The sequence below is a fragment of the Chrysochloris asiatica genome, unplaced genomic scaffold, assembly GCF_000296735.1.
Source record: "Chrysochloris asiatica unplaced genomic scaffold, ChrAsi1.0 scaffold00010, whole genome shotgun sequence".
Classification (NCBI taxonomy): domain Eukaryota; kingdom Metazoa; phylum Chordata; class Mammalia; order Afrosoricida; family Chrysochloridae; genus Chrysochloris; species Chrysochloris asiatica.
The window spans coordinates 11,786,810-11,803,650 of record NW_006408528.1 but is presented as its reverse complement, the minus strand read 5'-3'; the positions used below and the strand labels follow the sequence as shown (position 1 = coordinate 11,803,650).

Here is a 16,841-nt window from a genome sequence, read left to right as displayed (position 1 = left end):
ATTGTCAGGAGGGGCCAGTTGCTGGAGAAGGATATCATGTTTGGTAAGGTGGAGGGTCAGAGAAAAAGAGGAAGACCCTAGCAAAATGGATTGGCAAAATGGCAGCAGCGATAGGCTCAAGTGTGTCAACAATTGTGAAGTTGGCCCAGGATTGGGCAGTGTTTTGTTTTGTTGTGCATAGGGTTGCTATAAGTCAGTACTGACTCAATGGCACCTAACAACAACAACAACAACAACAACAAAAATCTTTACAGGAGCAGAAATCCTCATCTTTCTCTTGCAGAACCGCTGGTAGTTTCAGACTGCTGACCTTGAAGTTAACAGTCCGACTTGTAACCACTACACTACCAGAGTTCCTACAGCCATCACATTAGGGGTGAGTTAATTAAATGTTTGACCAAATATGTTATTGTTGCTGTTGTTAAGTGCTGTTGAGTGAGTTCCGACCCATAGCAACCCTGTATAGGGTTTCTAAGGAGCAGCTGGCGAAATTCCAAGATGTTTGCTCAGGAGGTTTTCTTAGCAGTAATAACTTGTACCCACTGTTTGGTTGTGAAATATGTGATAATTTTCAAAGGTCAAAGGCCACCACTGAACATTAAACATTAAACAAAGATCAGTTGCAGTTAAACTAGTATGGAAACATATTCTAAATGTTATGAAGCATTGTAAAACTTGTTGCTGTTCTTGTTGTTAAGTGCAGTGGAGTCGGTTCCAACTCATAGCGACCCTGTATAGGGTTTCCAAGGTTTAAAATTTTCAATTGCAGAAAGCTTTATCTTTCTTCCACGTGGAATACCTAGTGCTTATCATAAAACATGAAAATTTGATGTGCAGTTATTTAACTTGTAGTTCCAACCTACCCTTAAATGCAGGGAAACTGTGCTAGGCAAAATTGTCTATTCATATGTTCATTCATGTATTTATTCAATGAATGCTTATTGAGCATACCTAAGTAACTTTGATGTTATTTAAAAAGGGATAAATTGAAAAAGAGATGTATGGATAGAATGCAAATGAAGAGAGATTACGTCAACTCTAAGTGTTTGTTCTCAGCAGGGACTCAAGTTTCCTATAAAAATTCCTTCGAAATTATAGCAGTCCCTCAATGCTCCGTGAAGATGCACAGAAGTGTCCAGGAGATTCCATGTACATTTCTTGTAGGTACAATTGCTGAAAATATAGCAGGAGGGCAAAGAAATAACCAACATCAATGTCAAAGCTACCAGTTCACAATGGACTGTCTGTAAATTTCACTATTGTGTTGTTGTTGTTTGTGGTCTGGTTGATTCCAACTCATAGTGGCCTTATATATAAGGTGGCTGGTGGATTTGAACTTCAGACCTGGTGGTGAGTAGTCCAGAACTTATCCTACAGTGCCACAGGTCAAATGTTCTTACTATTTCTAGCCAAATTTGAAACTTTGGAGGAATACTTATCAAAATAATTTTGGTAAAAATTTGACAAAATTTGTTGAATTGAAAATGAGTATGAAGCACACTCATTATCTTGAGTGAAAGTAATTTGTGTTTGTGTACAAATGGAGAGATGTGGGACTCCAAGTCTTGCATCTATTTTGAAATCATAGGTGAAGGTTTTGACAGTGTGTACTAATTTCCTACCTCTCAAATGGCTTAATTTGGAGATCTCTATTGCTAAAAATCTTATGTGTGTGTGTGTGTGTGTGGGCCCAGTGTCCTGCTTCTTTGACAGAAAGTAAGAGTATTATTCGTGAGGTTTTGTAGAGTACTATTAGTAAGAATGCTATGGAGATGGGCTAAGGCTGTTGTCTAGGGTCCCCACTGCTGTTGAATTGATGCCGAAGCAGAGAGGTCCTATAGGACAGAGAACTAAGTGCTCCATAGTTTCCAAGCCTGTAAAATTTGACAGAAGCAGACGTCTACATCTTTCTTCTGAGGAGTGACTCCTGGTTTTGAATTGACAACCTATTGATTAGCAGTTGAATGCTTTAACTGCTTTATCACCGGGACTTTCATCTAAAGATTATTGTTGTTAAGTGCCGTCCAGTCTGTTCTGACACATAGCTATCCTGTGTAGGATTTCTTAAGAGTGACTGGTGGGTTTGAACCACTGACCTTGAGGCTAGTTGTGTAGTGTTTATCTTACAGTGCTACACTTAGTAACTTAAATTAGTAAAGTAAGGCTTTAAAGATAATTAAGGTAATGCATACTACAAGGAGCCGTAGTAGTAGATTACAAACTGGGCTGCTAACTGAACGGTCAGCAGTTTGAATCTACCAATCTCTCTGAGGGAGAAAGATGACGCTTTTGAGTCCATAAAGACTTACAGCCTCAGAAATCCTTTGCAAGGTCACTATGATTTGGAACCAACTCGAGGGGGTCATACAATTATCACCATATTTCTACATTATTTAGATAGCTGTTCAGTTATTTAATCCAGAAGTGGGTTGATAAATTAAATTAATTATTTCTGGACTCCACTGTATTTTCTATGCAAGCACAGATACTAAATGAAACTTTTAGGGTAAATTTACAAAAAGTGAACAAATGATTGCTAATCAGACCAAAATTACTAGATGGTACCCAGCTACCATTTCTGGTCATTGTGAGCATGACCACAGTAGATGGATCCTGACAGAAAGAGATAAAAATGTGGAACGACTCTCAAGTCTCAAAAAGTCTAGATTTACAGGACAGGTTGAGACTAGAGGACTCCGCAGAACTATTCTCTGAGATAGTCTTTAAGGAAAAATGATTACTGGATATATGGAGTAGACGTAGATAAAGGACATTGTAGTAGGGGTTACTGTGCCATACAAAAGAAAGGGAAGGGAATCCAAGCATTTTGGGATTGCTTATAAAAGACTTTCATAGTGGTTACGAATCAGACTGCTAACCTCAAGGTCGGCAGTTTGAAAGTACCTGTTCCGTGGGAGAAAGCTGAGGCATTCTGCTCCCGTAAAAGTTACAGCCTCGGAAACCCTGTGCAGGGTCACTATGAGGTGGAACCGACTCCATGGCACTTAAAAACAACAACAAAAGAAAAGACTTTGTTTAAAGGGCTATATCAGAGGCCTAGTGTGGTGCTGCGGGCTAATGCTCCAGATTGCAAAGTTGTTTGAACTGCAAACAGTTGGCAGTTAAAGCTCACCAGCTGCTCCTCAGAAATCCTGTAAAGGGTCGCTATTAAGTCAGAACCTACTCGATGGCACTTACCAACAACAACAAAGAGCTATATCAAATATGTTGATAAATTAGACTTGAATGCAAAACAACAGTATTTATCTATTACCTAAAAAAAACCTGATGACCATTATAATAAAAATATTTATTATAAAAATGATCACATATTTCTGCACACATATTAAAGACACAAACACAGTTTTACATTAATAAATTAAGGAGACTTGAACATTCAGTCTCCACCCCCTAGAATCATAGTGCTTTTCCATGGATTTCACAGTTACCAACATGGGATTTTTCTATTTGATGGAAGTCCATTTACATGGTTGATGCTATACGAACATCTCTTTAGAGTTTTAAAAATAGTTCACAGTGTTTAGGTTAATTCATTAACTGCTTTAAATCTTTGGTAAATACAAATAGTTATAGGCAAAAAAAATCTTTAATTCAGATTTCAGTAAGAACAAACAAAACCTGAAAAGTCTAATAACCTATTACAAGTAGTATTGTGTAATCAATAAATGTGGGAGCCAGTGTCCTAAGATCATAAAAATCACTGATGATAAAATCCCAAATCCACAGCCAAAGGTCTGTAGTGTCCACATCTATTACTACAGTCCACACAACACTGGGCCATTCAACAAAGTTCAACACACAAACAGTACTGGTTATTTTATAGCGCAGAAAAGTCTACTTCTTTCTATATTCCAATTTAAACATGTATTTGACACAGAAGAGCATCTGGTCTCATCTGCTATCTTACAGGAGTAAAGCATTTCACGAAGCCATACTATTTTTGAAAGACACCAACAACTCATCCTCTTGCCGAAAATGTCTCCATGAGACAGACTATGGATCGTTTCTCCAAATTCGTGGGAAAACTGGCAAAATGCCTGCCTATTGCTTTCCAACTTGTCTTCCTTTCTTCCTGTTTTCATTCCTTTTTCTTTCAGAGTACTCATTACGACTGGCCTGTCAGCCTGTATGGTATATACCTTTATTCCCTTCAAAATATCATATGCTTTACAATTTTCATTCAATAGCTCTCAATCTCAGTGATTCACAAGGAAATCCTGGCATTAAAAACTCTTACTTCCAGGCTATTGGTTAAAAATACTTCAAAAATTATTTAAATCCTAATATTCTTGAGATGTTAAACTCTTACAGTTTTGGCTTGTTTTTTTTTTACAAACATGTTGATGATGGAGTGTACAAAGTATAATTAAATATATCAAAAATACCTCTTTTTAAGCCTAGGAAATAGATGCCTTTGGATTACAACTATCGCAGGGTAGAGTACAGCCCCTCCTACAGTTAGGTTGTGAATACATGTTTTCTTTCCCTAACACTGGGTTTTCCAACCCAGTGTTCCATTAATAATAATAATAGTAGTAGACACTGTTGCTATCACGTTGGCAATTCTCTCCCTTTAACAACCAACATCCTGAATTGGGTGCATGTTTTAAAACTCTTCCAAGACTAGGCATCTTTCAATATGTGTTCACTTTATGAGTATGAATACAAAAAGCAGCATAATAAATGAACTGGATTGAAAAGAATAGGGTTTCTTTTGAGATTTTCATATGCCCAATGCCTCAGCTGTAAGATATTTTTTATTCTTTCTTCCTCATTCAAAGTGAATGTCATTTTTGTCACCAGCCTCTTTGCCCTAGGGCACATAAGTATATAGAAAACGTACAGCTACAAACATTTATAATCACATAGTGTAAACTCAGCCCCACTCCTTTGAAAGGCAGGAAAATGCTGAAATATAGACACATAGTATTCAATAAGTATCAGTATTTATGACATCAATGGAAGTCTAAAATTTCAGCATGTTGAAACTATTAACCTTTGTCTTCGCATTCATTCTTCTTCCCAGTCTTTGGTAAAAAGATGGGAAGCTGAGGGCTATTTCTTCTTCAGGATTTGATAGAAACTTAAGAGCTACTCTAAATGAAGTAAAATGAAGAGTTGTTTAATGCCTGTAATCGAGCACTACGTTTTTCCTAGGTCACAGAAACAAGCCTCTTTCCTTGTCACTCAGTGGTCTGATCAAGGAGTTTCTGTTGCTGTTGGTTGTTTGTGAGGAAACACACGTTTACATGCAAACATTCAGGAAGCTGCACTGGCGTAGAAGCACTTTGATCCCTTCAGTGTCATGGTGTCCTTCTTCACACAGCCACGTCTGCCTTCGCTAGGTTCTTTGGTTCTTTACTGGGAATACACCAGTCGTCAGCCTCAGTGCTCATCTGATAATGTTTAAAAGCTGACTTGTTAAAAACTGGGAGTTTTTCTACAGACTCTGAAGATAAAGCCTGAATGAAGGGAGGAAAAGCAAATATCAGACCAAAGAAATTATCCATGCCATAATTTGTACTTGATGTGATTATATAAAATAAATGAAAAGGTAAATTTTTAAATATTCAAATAAATGCATTTAATTGATCTAGCAACCAAGTAAAATCGTTCACTGTGTGCTAGGCACTGTGTAAAACAAAATAAGTAAATATTAGTGACACCCTATAGGTGCTAAAATCATAAATATCCGATTAGAAATGGTAAAGTTTATCATTTTATCCATCTCCCTTGTTCCAATACTATGGCACTGATGGAGGTGACCAGCCAAGCTATTGTTTCCAGACAAAGTCTCTGTATCTATGATAAAGTGAGAACCCTATTCTGATAATATCCATCTATAAAAAGGCTCTTTCCCAACAGTTTGAAGACTTTGCTTATTTAAGGAATGAACACATTAACTAATCCAGATGGTCAGAGGCCAGTTGGCAAATAATTTTAATGTACAAAATGGGAGCTTGGAAGCTCAATGTTTTAGCAGTTAATATTTGCAAATGTATTTATGGTTGAAATAGTTGGCAAATGATTAACAGAATCAGGATAGTGACCTTAAGAAATAAATTGATACTTTATCAGAAATAGAGAAAAACATGCATCAAGTTTTGAAGTTTAGACAGGAAATGCCTGACATCCCACTGATAGTTTGTGAATAGTCAGTTCTCCTTTCCTTGTTTTTCTAATAAGGTCAATTTACGGTCTTGAGTATCTTGATCTCTGCTGTTTTCTAGACTGGAATATTATTAGCATATATTCCCCACATGTTAAGTAGCACACAAGGGCAGCTATTCTGACAGATGCCAAAAGGAGTTGCTTTAAAAATAAAAAGTTCACATGAGGATATCCTCACTCTAAAACCTTGGTAGCTTGCTCCTTGAGAAACAATTTTGCTTCCCCAGGTGCAGGTAACCTGTTCTAGCTTCTTCTTCAGTAAGAAGTCATATTAAGTGGTACATCTACACACATCCAAACATAAAATAAAATAACTCGTGGTCCTTATTTTCATTAACCCAGTTTGTAGAATTCACTATGAACCACAGAATTTACAAGTGTACAAAAGCAGTCTTTTAAGAAATATTATTTTTCTGTTGAATTCAAAGAATACCTTTAAGTAGATGATAGCATCTGTTCCATATCCTGACAAAGAGTAGAGATTCAGATCTCCTTGAAAATACTTGGCATATAGACGAGAAATTGGCAAGCCATAACCAAAACCAGCCTAGAAAGGAAAAGAAGATTGGTAAAGACATTTTGTGATCATTGGAACACAAAATGTAACAAGAAATTTATTACCCTCAGTGATATCTAGATAAATATCTTCCACTTCCCACCAGAAACCTGTTATAGATTCGGTTCACCAATTTCAGTTTATCATTTTTATTTCATATATCACACATATCTAAATATGTCCTTGTAATCTCCATTTATGTAATCTCTTGCAAGCCTTATGTTGTTGTTGTTGTTAAGTGCCGTCAAGTCAGTACCGACTCATAATGACCTTGTATAGGGTTTCTGAGAAGTGGCTGGTGAGCTTGGACTGTTGATCTTGTGGTTCGAAGCAACCTTACAACCGAGCGCATTAACCCACAGTGCCACACCAGGACTCCAAGCCTTATGTGGTGATGGTAGTGGTGCTGGTGGTGGTGATAATGTGCCGTGGAGTCGCTTCCAACTCAAAGCTACCCTGTGACCCTGCATAGGGTTCCAAGGCTGTAAATCTGTACGGGAGCAGAAAGTCTCATCTTTCTCCTCTGGAACAACTGGTAGTTTCGAAGTACTGATCTTGAGACTAGCAGCCCGATTTGTAACCACTATGCTACCAGAGCTCCTTCAAGCCTTATGTAGCTAGGATGAATTTAGCCATCTCATTGTTCTTACCAAAGGAGCATTCCGGGAATTATCCATCACAGGTGTTGGTGCAGTGGAGTAGGTGTAACTGAAGAGTCGGTCAGTGATCCTCAGAGGAACACCACCTCCTCTGTCTGAAATCTGAAACAAATGAAAGCATCCAAGGTACAAACACACAAAACACACAGTTTGCATTTTGTGTACATTAAAAATATACTGTCTTCATTTAAAACCATTTGGTATACATGACTTTGACCTACTGTCCCAAACAGAAATCTCTATTATTATTGACCCTTTTCAATTATTTCAAGAGAGACCCAAAAGATAAAACAGAGAATGGTTACCTTAATTGTTAGGTCTTCTTTTCCCAACACAACAATCACTTCAACTGGTGTAAGAGAAGGCCATTTTTCCTGGTGTTCAACTGTTGCCCTCATTGCATTCTACAGAAAACCAAACCATAAGGAATTCAATGGCAGAAGAATGAGGAACAACAAATAATTGTTTCTTTAATGCTTTAAATAAAAGTAGTACGAAGGGTAATTCAAAGTGCCTATTTGTTTAAGTTAGTAGTAAAACAGCTTTGTAAATAGCCATTATGAATGTGTCATATAGGATGTGTAATGAAAAATACTAATTTACCATGTAATGCATCTCTTGGGAGTAATGTGTAATGGAAAAACAATTCTGTTAGCTGTCAAATTCTTATTTGCAAGCTTAATTTAAATGAAGAAATTGGTTTTTATAGTACATTTCCTAGCTCTCCCTTTTCTGCCTTTCCATTACATTTTACATCCTAGCACCAAAGGCTATTACACAACAAATGAACAGTGAATCATTGAACTAATTTGTTAGCTTTTATAAAATTTGCTGGGGAAAGGTTATTACTATTTAAAAGGGCAGTAAATAATTCTAAATTAAATTTCAATTTGCATTTGATTATCATCTGGCAAAATAACTCTACAAGTTGCACTATTAAATTTAAAAATAAATCTGATCAAAGAATCTATCACAGAAGAAACTAAACCAAGTTTTCAAGCAATTGGAAGTGTCGCCTACAAATAAACTCTTGGTTTATTTAACCCATTTTCCTCTCTTTCTTTTGACAGGTTATCTGATTTTTGCTTTCTCTATAATATCAGGTTGTGTCTATCGAAAGTGAAATAAAATAGATGCTTGTAGTACAATCAATACTTCATTGCATCAATACTAGAGTGAATTAAGAAGTAGTAAGTTCTGGAAAGAGTTCCATCAGAATTAGAGGCAAATATTACTATTTTTAGATCCATTTGTCTCCAGCACAGAGGATTTTTGGGGATCATGCAAAAACTTCAGCTGGTTTTCTACTTTTTGGTGTAAGCACAGGATTTTAGTTTGGTCTTACAGCTCATCAGAGAATTCGATTCTTAGCACCTGACTACTTCAGGGCTTCAACTTTAGCATCGCTTAAAAGCTTGTTAGAACTGCAAATTCCTCTACGCATTGAGTCAAAATCTCCAGGGAAACACTAAAAAGAAGTGTGTGTTGTAGCAAGCCCTCCAGGTGACGGAAATGTACACTGAAGTTTGAGAAACACTGCCTTACACCCTTGCTCTAGCAGTTCAGTGTGGAGCGAACCAGAAACATTATCTCATTAGACATACAGAATCTTAGTCCTGTCCCCCAGCCACCAGGCCTACTGAATCAGATTCTCCAGTTTAACAAAACCATCAGGTGAATCATATGTACTTTTAACTGGAGGAACTGTTTGTCCTCTGAGTCTATCGAGACTCAGAATAGACCATGCCATGTGTCTCGGTTTGGAGCTGGACCAGTCTGTGGGACTGGAGGTAACAAGGTCTCATTCATTGAAGCATTCATCCCATGACCTTCATTAATGAAACCATGAATGACTAGGGCTTTGTTGGATACCAAGTCAAACAATGAAAACATCTTCTCAGCTCAAAAGCATGAGATAACGTGAATCATATTGTATCTTCACCAATACAAGTTGATGCTTAAATGAGCTGCAAGTCCCCTTTTAAACATTAATTGTGGCTTCTTTCTCTTAGGAGCACAGAAGGATGCTTTGGAGAAGGTAAGAAGGTGGCTATTTAGTAAGGAATGATAAAGGAAATAAAAATAAAAGACTTGAGTTTCTATTTAAAGATAAAATTGCAATTATGAAGTCTCTTACCTTGAATAGTTCAAAGAGCATGTGATGAAGGTGAGAAGGAACGTACACAATGTGAATTGGCTGACCAGGATGTTTTCCTAGAAAAAGAAAACTCATTAAGAATTGTGAAATAAATATTGCATTAAAATAAATCCCTGTATATGTTTATTGATATTTTAAACTTACACTGTTTCAATATTTCTCATTGTTCTCACCCAAATTCCTACTCTGGAGCCTTCACAATTAAACAGCAACAACCATGGGGTGATTTTCAAAGTGCTATTATAGTTACTGCCTACAAGTAATGTTTGTATTTCCCTGCAAATGTATAAAGTAAAATAAAGTGTAAAACAATAGTACTACTATAAATTAGATTATATGGGTTATTCCTATTTACTATATTTTTATACTGAGCAACTCCAAGTTAAGCTTATATGCATTTCAAGATAAAAAAAAAAAAAAGTTAAAATTACTGTGTTTATAGTACAAAAAAACAAATTAACACTAGCTATAACTTTCATACTCTCAACACAAATAGCACATCAATTTATTTTAATAGTTACACCAACCAAATATTAAATTGTCTATGCTAAATATGCTTAAATTTCACCCAAAGGCTAAGGTAAACAGAGGCACTGAAACCTCATAATTCTGCTTACAAAGAAAAATAAAATTCTTATTCTTCAGTGTTCTAGGCTTTGGCAAAGTTTGAATGAGAAAACATAAGGCATAATTCCCTCTTTATTTTTTAAACAGTTCAAGCAGTTTATCTACAAGTTTTACATAACAACTCTATTTCTGCTTAGAGATACTTTTGAACATCTACTTGTACTTCTATGGCGCTGTGGGTTAATACGCCACACTGCAAAGCCATTTGAACTGCAAGGTTGGTGGTTCAAGCTCACCAGCTGCTCCTTGGCTACCCTATACAGGGTTGCGATGAGTCCGCACTGACTCGGCAGCATTTCACAACAATAGTAACTTGTACTTCTGCTTTTAGTTTAGCATTCACTTATCATTTGCATATGTGCAATCTAATTTTAGTTTGGTCTTAATTTGAACTATTTGCTTTTAATTCTGACCACTAACAAATATTGTTCCTATATAAATTAGTTTGAAAAGATGTTTGCTTTGAATGAAAAGGAAATACTTGAATTTAATAAATTGGGCAGCTTTGAGCTGCAACAGTCTTCTAGAACAAAATGGAATACGATAAAAAGAATGCCTTGAATTTATTATGTAATCACTGGATCGAAAGTAGGAAGAGTTTGTCTTCTCAGGTAATATAGAGTTAATGTTTTTGATACTTGTTCTGCTCCAAAATAATGATGATGTACTCGTAGTATACATTATTAATTATTTATTGTTGTGAGGGCTATGGTTAGGAATAGGGTTAAGCATTGTTGTTGTTAAGGAGCAGCTGGTGGGTTTGAAATGATGACCTTGTGGTTCACAATCCAGTGTCGACCCACAGTGCCACACCAAGAGTCACACAATAAAGGTCTTTCCAGGACTTATGAGTAACTTTTCTTTAGAAGAGTATCTGCTCTGCTCAGTGCTTTCCCCCACCTCTGGTCTCTTGGTTTCTCCATCTGCTCTTGTCATTCTTAAGGGTGCTGTTGGGTCAGTTCCAAGTCATAGAGACTTTGTGTAGGATTTCCAAGGAGTGGCTGGTGAGCTCCAACCACCAACTTTGTAGTTCAAACCAACCTTGCAGTCTAGCACATTAACCCACAGTGCCACAACAGGACTCCCCAAATGTTATAGGCACTTTGAATTAGTAAACCATCTTTCTTTGATCTGAGATATCAAAATCTACTTGCTAATCTAAATCTAAGATTACTTGTTCAAGCCATTCTTCTTTCAGAGTCATTATTAATTGAATACGCTCTGCTAGAGCTTCCCAGTTGAGATAGTTAAAAAAAATCTTGGCTTTGAAATTTTTAAAAAAAATGTGTACACATTCTAGACAAGTTTAGAAAGGAAGAAAGGAACACTGAATTGTTTTACATTTATAAAAAGCAGTCCTACTTGGAGAATACTGAATTTAGACTGGGTATAAATATATTTTATTTATAGCTTACCATTCACTTGTGTGAGTTTTAATTCTGGTGATGTTAAATAATACTGATCACAAAGCATCTTTGAGCACTCAAAGGCATCTAGAATGGAAAAAAATCATTTCATTACAATGAAATAAATTCATGCCATGTAACAATTAAATACGACATTTAATCTAAAACATTCACTAAAGTAAATATAGAAAAAAATGCTTTTGTAATATTTGACTTGAAGAAAAATTTAAGACAGTATCTAACAGAACAGAAATGTGTGTACTTCAGAAATCAAATACAATATATAGGAACATGGCATATTGGTCATTGGTGTTCGGTCTTTTATAATATAAATGAGTGTCTAAACTCGTGTCTCTCAAATATTTTGATAAAAATTTTATAAAATCATAAAATTCACAGAGTCACATCAATCATATACTGCACATTTTCTATGAGGGAAATGCAAAAGTCTGACATTACCTTGAACAACAGCGGCCACATCACAGTTTGGATCAATACTTCCAATGTGGGTTGGGTTTCCTGTCTGTGAGTCACTAAATATAAGAACTGTTAAAAAATAAAAACAAAAATATCAACACATCAGGATAATAATTATTAGAGCTCTTGCATGAGAGAATGTGACCTACCAATTACTGAAACATCTAGTTATAGTATGGTTTGTATTCTACACCCATCTCTGTCTGATGGTCATGCATTAACTTACTGTGTTGGTTCATCAGCATACGGGTAGAAATTCGATTCATGTAAAATCGATCCAAGAAATACTGAAGATTTTGATTGGTGACTGGGTCAACAGTACAGGCATCTTTATACTCGATGATTCCTTGTGCCATTGTAGGGACTACATTGTGGTGTCTATTCCGAACTTTGACAAGTGTATCTATAAAACTAAGCCATAACATTTATAGTTAAGGATAGCTCACAATAAGTTTCACTCCCTTATATGTCATAAATTACTTCAAAGAAGGCTAAGGTTCTTTTCAGAGCTTTAAGCAAATCAAACAATAAAATATTAGGGTAAAGCTTTATTAGAGTTCTTACTATACACTTTTCCACTATACTAAAATAGTTTTATGAACAGATTTTATTTCCTTGCTTCCAGAAAAAAGAATCTAGATCTATAATGGAAGCATTCATTGTAGATGTTCATTAAATGTTAATAAGCCTTTACTTTAAAAATTAAAATTGATATTGAAATTAATGCTAGAATAGCATCCTGGAAAAAACATTTCAAATCTCATGTCATATTTAGAAAGGAGTCTTTTTTAGAGAGAGAACTATGAATTTACTTTGAAATGACCTGTTTAATCTCCAGTGACAATGAAATGTATTTAAATCATATGCTAGTAAATCCTCTTGCAAATTTAACACTATGACTAACTTTAGAGTCAAAAAGAGATTTCTTTAAATAAAAAATCAAATCCTTTACACATGTTCATACTTAAGCACCATTTGTAATGCTTTAAGTCTGCATCATCTCTAAAAAACGAGTAAGCCAAACTTTACTATCTCAAAGAGGGTTGTAATTTAATTTCTAGGATTAAACTTCCTTTAATTTAGTTCTAAAATCTTTGGAGTATAATTGGAAATCACTAAAGTTTTAAACATTTATTCCAATGCATAAATCTAGCTTACTCAGATAATGCTTTCTGGTCCTCTGGATTTTTCTCATGGAAGTCCACCAAATCCATCAGGCTCTGGATGTACCTGTAAAATGACAAGTGTGCTTTCAGTTTTAAAGCTGAAAGATACTATCAGACCTAATGGATGGGGGAGGGGTGGAGGGAAGGGGGGTGCTTTTTCAAATAGTTTGGAAAGAGAAAGTAAGCATTATGTTTTACATTAAAGTTATCTTTCAGCACATCTGGAAAGCAGTGTTTAAAAATAAAAAAGCTACAACTTTTAATGCTCAACTTTCCAATTTAAATTTTATGTTGCTTTAGTTCTTCCATGTCACTATTCAGTTGTCAGACTTTTTTACTTGGCAAATATTTTCTATTTCCAATAGCAAAAAACACTTAGAAATAAGTTTTTTAAAGTGTTATATTGATTTGTAGCAGACTAGAAGTCTTGAAAGTAGCAATAAGTACAACTGATTGTATATGTGTTTGTGGTAACAATTGTAAAGCCATGTAATACATATATTCTTGAAACAATGACCAAAATACTATGTAGCCAGTTGATTAGGCTGAAGCTCTTATATGAAATACTATAGTTATAGCATGACTTTTTTTTTTTCCCCCGGAAAATCTATTCCTTTGAGTTTCTCTACCCTCTTTTAATCTCAGTATTCTATGCGTTGTGGTTACAAATCGGGCTGCAAATCTTAAGGTCAGCAGTTCAAAACTACCAGCCGCTCCACGGGAGAAAGATGAGGCTTTCTACTCCCGTAAAGATTTACACCCTCGGAAACCCTGTACAGGGTCCCTATGGGTCGGAACCGACTCGATGGCACATAACAACAACAACAATAATTACATACACTGACTCAGAACTGGCTCTATGCCAGGTTCTGTTCTAAATGCTTTTTTATGAATTACCTCACTTAATTATACAAATAAAACTTTGAGTCATATACTTCATTCTTCTTAATAACAGACTGGAGAAGAATTAAGGCAAAGAATATTTAAGAGAACTAGCAAGGGTCCTCTAACTAAGAAGTGGTTAAATCTAGATTTGAACTCAAAGAGTTCACTGTGAATCGATTTGTTAAGTAACAAGCCTTTCCTAAAATGTTTTGGCTTTGGGTATAAGATTCCTTTTGCAATATCAATTTACTTAGAATACAAAGTTCAAATTGCATGTAGCATATGTGTTATAGTTCTTCTGGTAGTAAAAACAGTGTTGTAAAAGTATTTGTTTTTTCAGGGTTAAAATGTCTGTTTCTAACTTTGTAGCTGTCCTTATGATAAATGACCCTAAATTAATTTTTAAAATCATTATGTTTTTCAAAAGTATTTACTGTTCAGGTCACCTGTTTTCCAATTCTAAGAAATCATAATCAAATAACTGACTTAAAACTAGAGACTGCTCAAAAATGGTTTACCACTTACCAGCTTTTAACCAGTTGTACTGAAGAGGTGTTTACTAATGGATCAGGGAGAATATCAATCTCCTTTAGAATATTGGCTAGCCTTACAGGTAATTCTTGCCGCAAAAACGCAAAAGAAGTTCTTTCGCATGCATTTTCTGAACCTGTAATAAAGGGTAATTGTTTACTTTTTGGAGAAAAAGCATGGCTAATTGATATACTTTGATAGCATTAACTATTGATGAGCAAGCACACACAATTATATTTCATCTTCGGTTGGATTACTGTTTACAGATAATTGAGAACTGGAATCTTCGTTGTCATTTTCTTTCCTTTTAAAAAAATAACTATATATGAAAATTAGGAGCTCTGGTAGCGTAGTGGTTACGATTGGGGCTGCTAACCTCAAGGTTGGCAGTTCAGTTCGAAACTACCAGCTGTTCCCGGGGAGAAAGATGAGGCTTTCTGCTCCCAGAAAGATTTACAGCCTCGTAAACCATGTACAGGGTCACTATGAGTCGAAATCGATTCTACGGTACTTAACAACGACAATATGAAAAGTATGGCTTTCTTCTCCCTCTCTCTCTCTCTCTCTCTCTCTCTTTTTTTTTTTTAAAAGAAGCTGCACTTTTTAAATATCCCACAGCTCTTATTATTCATAAAAAAAGTTCCATGTCAACAACACAACTTCCTTTCCACTGCCACAAAATAGGAGTGGGGTGAGAGTTGTGATGTTTCCAGACTACTGATACATAACAACGCATTTAAACCTTGGAAGCTTTCCATATGAGATTACTGGAGCAATTGTGTCCTGAAGTAATGTAAATATATGAAAATGAGAATGGTAAAGACACAAAGAAATCTCCTGAGACTGCAGGGATGTACTCAATGGCGAGATGGAGGGTGGCTAAGGGATACAATTCTCAACTGGAGATGACTTTATAATATTTACATCTATGCTCGTACATCTTCTCTAAGAAGTGCACGCTGTTAAGGAGAGAATAAAGTTTCTAGTCCATTGTTAAACGGTCACTGAGCGTAAACAGCTATTTGGCAGGGCAAAAAGAAGATGATGAACTCAAAGCATCCAGCATCAGCGGGGCTGCAGGTGGCTTTTACCTGCGGACACACATTGCCAAGAACTCAAATCAAGGAAAGAACAAGGGGCGTTGGCGTCGAGGCTCCGGGCTCAATCGCAAAATGGAATTCAGTGGCTTTATCAAAGATCCTTTCCTCCTAACAAACACCATATTCTCCCCACCCCACTTCACCCCTTTCAGGCCCTATATCTGAATGTAAGTTAAGGCAGTGTTCTTGCCCAATGCACCCACCAGGACCCTGAGCCCCGCTCACCAAAGTCCAACAGCTGCTTCATGGACAGCGGGGATGGGCTGTAGCGCGAGAAATGCTCGACCTCGCGGGGGACCAGGCCGGCGCTGCTCAGCGAGCCGGCGCTGCGCAACACGAAGCGGGCCGCCTTCATCTTGAGCCCACCTGGCAGAGGCTAGGGCTAGGTAGGGCGACGAAGGTTGCCCTGGGCAAAACCAGAGTGTGAGGAGAGCAGGTGCGCCGATGGGTAGCTACCCTAAGTGCGGGTTGGAAGAGCCAAGCAGTCAGTTTTCTTAGCGCAGTGGCTCAAGACTCAAGGTCGCCTGTGGCCACCCCCGCCTTACGTCCCAGTTTTATGAGTCTTCCTGCACCCTCCCCACCAACCCGAATGGGGCGGAGTCATTTGGGACTTGGAAAGGCGTCCTAAACTTGGGGCCGTGCCAATCACTTCAGAGAGAGAACTTTGGGCCCGCCCTGGCCCCGTCCCCGAGGAGTGGCCTGGCACCCTGGCCTGGTGTTGTTAGGAGCCTGGGAGGGGCGAGATGGGCGTAAGAATGCTGAACGGACATCGGGAGGAACGTGCGCTCCAGATCAGAGACTTGAGACAAGGTCCTGGGTCTCCTGGGCCGGGGCCCGCCGGGACTCGTCCTTGTTTACAAGTTTGAGGCTCGCTGAAAGTCACGCATTCCTAACCAGAAACTATTTCCAAGAATCTGGGCTCCGGGGGCTCATTGGTCCGTGCGCAGAGCGGGACTTTTACAGTAGCCAATTGGCTACATGCAAAACTATGAACTTCCTTACCATTGGGTTACGAAGGGAATCAACAGAGAGTTCTGGCACCTTTCCAGGAACATACAGTACACAAGAACTGGGTGTTCCAGTT

At 37.2% G+C, this 16,841-nt stretch overlaps 1 protein-coding gene across 1 annotated transcript; it reads right to left on the bottom strand.

Annotated features, from left to right (window-relative positions):
- Positions 1-5,005: 5,005 nt before the first annotated feature.
- PDK4 (pyruvate dehydrogenase kinase, isozyme 4) lies at positions 5,006-16,112 on the bottom strand. Its single transcript, XM_006834269.1, has 11 exons — positions 15,983-16,112; positions 14,652-14,793; positions 13,234-13,305; positions 12,302-12,486; positions 12,058-12,144; positions 11,608-11,685; positions 9,545-9,621; positions 7,713-7,811; positions 7,399-7,509; positions 6,626-6,739; positions 5,006-5,483 (listed from the first exon to the last, which is right to left on the bottom strand). The coding sequence occupies exons 1-11, from the start codon at positions 16,110-16,112 to the stop codon at positions 5,340-5,342; spliced, it is 1,239 nt and encodes a 412-aa protein (XP_006834332.1). The 3' UTR covers positions 5,006-5,339.
- Between the last annotated feature and the right edge of the window lie 729 nt (positions 16,113-16,841).

Excerpts from the sequence above, each read along its gene's own strand:
- PDK4 (XM_006834269.1), bottom strand. The coding sequence starts at position 16,112 with ATGAAGGCGGCCCGCTTCGTGTTGCGCAGCGCCGGCTCGCTGAGCAGC. Across the intron at positions 13,306-14,651 it reads GTACAACTGGTTAAAAGCTG|GTACATCCAGAGCCTGATGG; the intron begins GTAAGTGGTAAA and ends GTCATTTTACAG. Across the intron at positions 7,510-7,712 it reads AAGAAGACCTAACAATTAAG|ATTTCAGACAGAGGAGGTGG; the intron begins GTAACCATTCTC and ends CATTTGTTTCAG.